Source organism: Magallana gigas, chromosome 7 (assembly GCF_963853765.1).
Source record: "Magallana gigas chromosome 7, xbMagGiga1.1, whole genome shotgun sequence".
Taxonomy (NCBI): Eukaryota; Metazoa; Mollusca; class Bivalvia; order Ostreida; family Ostreidae; genus Magallana; species Magallana gigas.
In genome coordinates, this window is record NC_088859.1 from 8,445,874 (window position 1) to 8,452,041 (window position 6,168).

Consider the following 6,168-nt stretch of genomic DNA (forward strand, 5'->3'; position numbering starts at 1 on the left):
TGATAATTTTGGTCAGGCGTGGTCAAATCTATCATTAGGCCCTTTGGGCTTTATTGGATTTGATCACGACCCGACCAAAATTAATTACAATATCACAATACTCTAACTAAGAATGATTCCTTAAATACATTAGGCCCTTTGGGCTTTATTGGATTTGATCACGACCCGACAAAAATTAATTACAATATCACAACACTCTAAGAATGATTCCTTAAATACATGGGTATCATTCAAAATAGCTAAACGTTGAAAATGACCCAAACGTAGGCTCTGAAACAACGCCGTTGTTATAGCAGTATGTTAAACACTAGTTATAGAATATGTCTGTCGTTTGTACTCTGATAGCTTCAAAGTCCGTCCACTTGCAGATCTTTTGTAAACAACAAAGCTCTGCATACTTCTGCATGGCTAAATTACAACGCCAAATTAAAAAGGGTGTAATCCCTATGATAAATACGACAGACATCGAAATGTATGACTTTTTGTTCAAAGAATGGTAAATGTACTTGTTTGATGTAGTTGGTAATGAATACTTGGTATACATTACTCTTCGCCGTAGGTCATTAAATATTTCCCCTTTACCGGCTCTTACTTTGAGGTGCACCTGAAAACTAAAACTCTAAATCTCAATGCAAACAGTATATCAATACAGATCCTTAATGAAAATAATAAAACTGCATATATCATTTAAAGTGCGTGTGTTTTGATAAGAAAAGTGCATAAAAGGTGTAAATATATATACCTAAAGTGCCAAAAGCGAATTCTCCTGCCAAAAGTTTGCCGATATATATGATTGTGTATCACCAAATTACGTTTTATGGAGAAGGACAAATCGAAAACAGTATTTACGTGATGTAGATATATACGCCCGGAAAACAAGCTACATGTATACTTGATGTACGTAGGAACGCCAGGGAAACAAGTAATGTGGCGGTTAGTTAACCACAGACTGATGCAGGAACGGCGACCAAATTCAATAGGGTCTTGATCCACCGAGAAAAAAAATACTAAAAACGCTGTTACTATTACAAAGACATTTTAAAAAGAAATAACGTACGTATGCTTTGCTTATATTACTCTTTTGATCAAGATTTTAATATCGTGACTTGATATGTCTGCTATTTTGACAAATTGTAGACCTTGTCGGTAAAAGCTAGCTGAGTCCGATCAGGGATTCCTTGTACATTCTAGGCTTGTTGCAGATAGGGTGATTACTTCGTTCGCTATTGATAGAAAAATGATCGAAGAGATATGTTATTGCCTACATACTCGAATAGTTACGCTTTAAAGAACCAAAGCCGTGGTCTGCAATACTGCTTTCGCGATTTCCTCTGTCATTTAATGATCCGATTTCGAATAACTCTATTGGATCTAGTTAATCTGTTCTTTTCACGAAGCGTTCGTGTTTCTTATTATCTTCTGTTGAAACCATGCAGTCATTATATACCTTATTTATATTTAGTGATCAATTAAATCGTCGCCATTGGAACAGCTTGGTCAATATGCAATGTAGGCATTTGGAGCCTACAAGAATAAAAGCCGCTAGAACAAAACGCAGACGATGTTTGCTAATTGAAGTTAGAATGTTGTCTTTTAGTTTTTGTTTGCTTATTTCCCTGACCTCATACTTTGCTCTTTTCTCTTTCGTCTGTTCCGGTTAAACAAAGAAAAGGGGTACGTTTTGTGTAACGCTATTTTCATCTTCAGCCTGCAAGAATGAAAGATGGCAATTAAGTTGATTACTTTGGGAAAGTTGATTTTCCCCCGAAAATGAACATAATGGATGTACATAATGAATTAGAAAACATATTTATTTTTAATAAGCATATTCTAGAAATCGATATAGTTTTAGAGTCCCACGAGAACTTTGATTACTTTTAGGCATCTAAAGAATAGCTCCATACTTTAACAGCATGATGTGGTCTTTATATTTGTCTTATGTAGGTTGTCGGAGAGCTTAGATCAACAACATAATAGGAATTTCAGACGGTTTCATAAAAATCTTTGAAGGATTTGATCACAGCAACCAGTATAATTTAATCGTTTTGTCCGCATATTCCTCGGTAGTAAAGGTACTTTGAAACATTCGTTCTTCAGACCTTTCAATAAATAATCAACTGAAGATACATGCAAAGCCAATAATCCGGAGAAACAGCCTCACCCAGGGTTTCAAATGTGATAACAATGGTTGAACGTTTATCATGCCTTGTTTGAAAAAATAATAAATTATAGATAAATATCTAAACGAATTCGGTTGACATGAGTTTAATTTTATCGATTTTGATGTTCAGTTACGGAAAGGGATGGAAATTGTCGATGAATTATTCATGGGTAGAACATTAACACCAGAAACAAGCATCATTACAAAAATATGTCATTGATTGGCTCGGGTGAGCGGGGCAGGGCGACACTGCAGCAGACAGGCTAGAGATACCCGCAAACCGCCCCGTTAATAATGAATAACTGTCTTACCCGAACGCCCAACATATGTTTTTGTTTGCTTTAAATCAACATGCAAATGTAGGATTAAGGAGAAAGGTATACTCTTCAATAGTGAGACGCTTTGTTTGTTACAATGATAAATTTCCCGTACATAGAAGTGCCAATTTCGATTGTAATTACAATCGATCCACGAGGATATTTTCGTTTCTAGAAAACATCATTACACCTGCCACCCGCTCACTGGGAGCGCATACTTCATGAATTATTGCAGGTGAACTTCTAGAGATCCATCTTGTATCCAAGTCGTACCTTGCAGTATCCATGTTGAAAACGTGCATTGAGTAAGAAGTCTTTTGTGTGGAATTCTTAAAGTGCGGACCTAGGTCCGAATTAACTTGATAGCTAGCTAATTTTCATTTTTATCGAGGAACATGTATATGTGAATAAGAGGAGGGCTAATATTGACTCGAAGTTTGACTAATGCGTTGAATTTGGTGCCGTGGTTTTGGGGGAGGGATGAACTGGTTTTTAGGGGCCTTGGGGGTAGAGACGGTGGCATGTTGGTTACAGAGCAAGATGGACAGTTCAAGAGTTAGTTTGATTAGATGTCGATTAAACCAACAAAGCCACGAGGCCATGCTGCCAATATCAAACATTTAAAAAACAATCAAGACGTTGTCTACAAGGGTTTATTGGGCTTTTATAAGATACAGGTATTTTATAACCCGGGTGTATTTTTTCCCTTCACTTTTTAACGGGCACCTGTTCAATGTGTATGTTCTTTGAAGATTTTCTAGCAACGCAAATCAGTTGACGTTATAAATGACGGAGAAATGAAAAAGAATTCTTTAATTCACAATTTATTTAAAAGGAACAATACATCCCCTTTGTGAAAAATATTATACTATGTGTCCAAATCACAGGTTTGTTTCTTTTTCTCGTTACAGGTTTTAAAAACACGGAATTGCGAGGTTTAGATGTGACGCTTTCCTATTAAATTGTGGATCTTTAAAGGATTTTAAAGATCGCGGCCTTGACGAAAATCTGCTACAGCTAAGCCATTAAGACGAAGGATAATCATGTTCGTCACTTTGACATTGACGTAATTGTTTGTTTGTTCGGAAATAACTGTATTTGAACTGCAATAAAAGTTTCATTTTCTCGCGAACACTTTCAGTATTGGTTTGGATTTTCGGCACAATGGCGCTCTCTCATTACATGTTTACCCCACGCTCTACTGCCGACATCAGGACTTTCAGACTTCGGATTGATACTGATGACCCACTGTTTAGAGGGAAAAAGAAGCTGAAAATGACCGGTCGGGAATTGGGGGACATTCCTAAAGTCATTTTCCAAATTCATGAACTAGAGATTCTAGATCTGAGTCCAGAGAGAGAATCGTGTCTCAATTACAAACTGTTGGCTGTTCCCCGAGCCATCAGTAAGCTGACAAATTTGAACGTTCTTATTTTGGATACTAATGAGCTTACAGAACTTCCGGAAGAAATTTGTCAGCTGGTGAATCTAGAAAGCATGGCGCTCAGTAACAATTTGTTAGAATCCCTGCCCGCGGGTTTTGATAACTTACAGAAACTAAGGAGTCTACATATGGCCAATAACCAGTTCCAAGACTTTCCCAGGGATTTATGCCAATTGGAAAACCTGGAGTTTCTGGACATGAGTGACAATGGACTGAGCATGATTCCAGAGAGTATATCAAATCTGAAGAACCTTCATACTTTGTTACTGTTTCTCAACAAGCTGTCCGCTCTGCCGGACAGTATCACTGAGCTGAAGGAACTACATTGTCTGTGGATCGGGAACAACAACATCAGTCGTCTGCCACAGAACTTTGGTCAGCTGACCAATCTGGACTGGGACGAGAGATACACGTCATCGGTACTGGACGGAAACCCGCTCACCTACCCACCCCTAGAAATCTGCCGCCAGGGTGTTCAGGCCATCGACAGGTTCATGAGGTCCTCTGATCTGAATGGACATAAACTGGTGAACAATACGACGTGGGCAAAGACTTAACCATGGGTCGGGGCGAAGGTCGCTGCACCCACTGCATTTTACGCAAGTTTTAGAACATAATCCGCGGAGATTGACCGATAAGGCGCGTCTCCCAACGGATTACTGAATTATAATTATATCTGGAGAAAAACAAGTGATTCATAATCTGAATGTGTCCATTGTTTTTCATATACAGTGTGTCCATATAAATGTAAATGGAATAAAACTACAACAGGTACATGTACTGCTAATATAAATTATTGTCCCTTTTTTCGTTCGTTCTAATTAAGTGATAGTCGCTTTAAACTTTTAATGTGTATAGTTAAAGTTCATTCTTTAGAATTTACTCAAATGGAAACTATCTCTTTAGAAGCTGTTTTATCGATATATTTTTTAAATCCATAATGTACATTAAATATACTTTTTGTATGTTTAAAAAATCAATGTTAGCTATTGAGTGATATGAATTTGTGAGACATTTAACTGAAGCTAATTAGCCGTGTCTGTGTCGGCGCCCTTTTTGTGTACATATGTATCAGATTATATCAAATCGAGCTTTAATCAGCGAAATCCGTTTTCAAATTATAAAAAAAAATATCACGAACATTAAATATTATGATTATTTCATGAATGTTTTTGGAAAAATCGTTGCTATTCTAGCTGATCAAGGCGAAACATATCAGGATCATTTAAGGACAAAGAGATAGACCGTGATAGTTCACCGTAAGGATGTCAACCATGTAATGTTGTAAAATTTCTAGAGTTACCTTGTACCAACTGTTTTATCAGTAAGAAGGAAAAAGTTTGTAAAAAAATTTAGTTAGTCCTGGAATGGGTGTGCCCACACAGGTATCTCCATGCAATACATTCAAAAGGACAATTACATGTTCATAAGAGTTTCGTATATATAAAAGATTAAAAATGGTAAATCAAGTATTATCGGTGAATATTTTTGTAATATACCTTAAGGGGCAATCAATCAATGAATAAAAATACAAAGTAATTTTCTTTCATTGTTTTGTTTTATGTATCATTGACATTTACATGCATTTACAATTAATGGGCCGTGCAACACGCATTTATATTTATTTTTATATTATAGGAAATATTTTTATTAGTCCAGTAATTATCGAAGCCCTATGTGGAATTTTAGCATCGCTACCAGGAAAACTTTTAGGAAATACTTGTACATTCATTTACGAAGAAATGTTCTTTTCTTACGCATTCTGGACAATGTGTTTCTCTGTGTGTATAAAAAAAAACGTTTGCACGAAATCCAGGCTTGTGTTATCGATACTTGATTTCTTTGCGATTACTTGTTCAAACCTTCCGGTGGTTCACGGGGATCATTCCAAGAAAAAAAGGTGCGTTAAGATAGTAAAATATATCTTCCACATAGTAAAGCTGACAAAAAGGCACCGAGGGGGTCTATATACGGTTTAACTGTTGTGGTGCCATAAAAATATACCTGTATTCGTCATGTTAGCGACTTCTTCAAGTTTTCAGTGTAATGACAATTTAAATATATCCATGTGTCTGCCTAAGCTGTGGCGAGAACTTTTCCACATACACGTATACTATTTATATTATTGGTAATATATTTGATTGGCTTGAATTATATTTGAACGTGTCCTGTTTTGACAAAACTGTATTCGGAAGTTCATCCAGTTAAAAATAATGCACGATGCATGCAGAAAAGTTTCTAAAATT

The 6,168-nt window shown here is 36.5% G+C and overlaps 1 protein-coding gene across 7 annotated transcripts; it reads left to right on the forward strand.

Annotated features, from left to right (window-relative positions):
- The first annotated feature begins 877 nt into the window (after positions 1-877).
- LOC105335687 (malignant fibrous histiocytoma-amplified sequence 1 homolog) lies at positions 878-5,277 on the forward strand. 7 transcript variants are annotated; one of them, XM_020070378.3, is made up of 2 exons: positions 878-1,053; positions 3,390-5,277. In XM_020070378.3, exon 2 carries the CDS (start codon positions 3,643-3,645, stop codon positions 4,477-4,479), a length of 837 nt encoding a protein of 278 aa, XP_019925937.2. In that variant the 5' UTR covers positions 878-1,053; positions 3,390-3,642; the 3' UTR covers positions 4,480-5,277. The 7 variants fall into 7 exon arrangements, with proteins under 7 accessions (XP_019925937.2, XP_011438018.2, XP_065922352.1 ...); XM_011439716.4 differs by lacking the exon at positions 878-1,053 and adding an exon at positions 2,391-2,783; XM_066066280.1 differs by lacking the exon at positions 878-1,053 and adding an exon at positions 2,391-2,713.
- Positions 5,278-6,168: the final 891 nt, after the last annotated feature.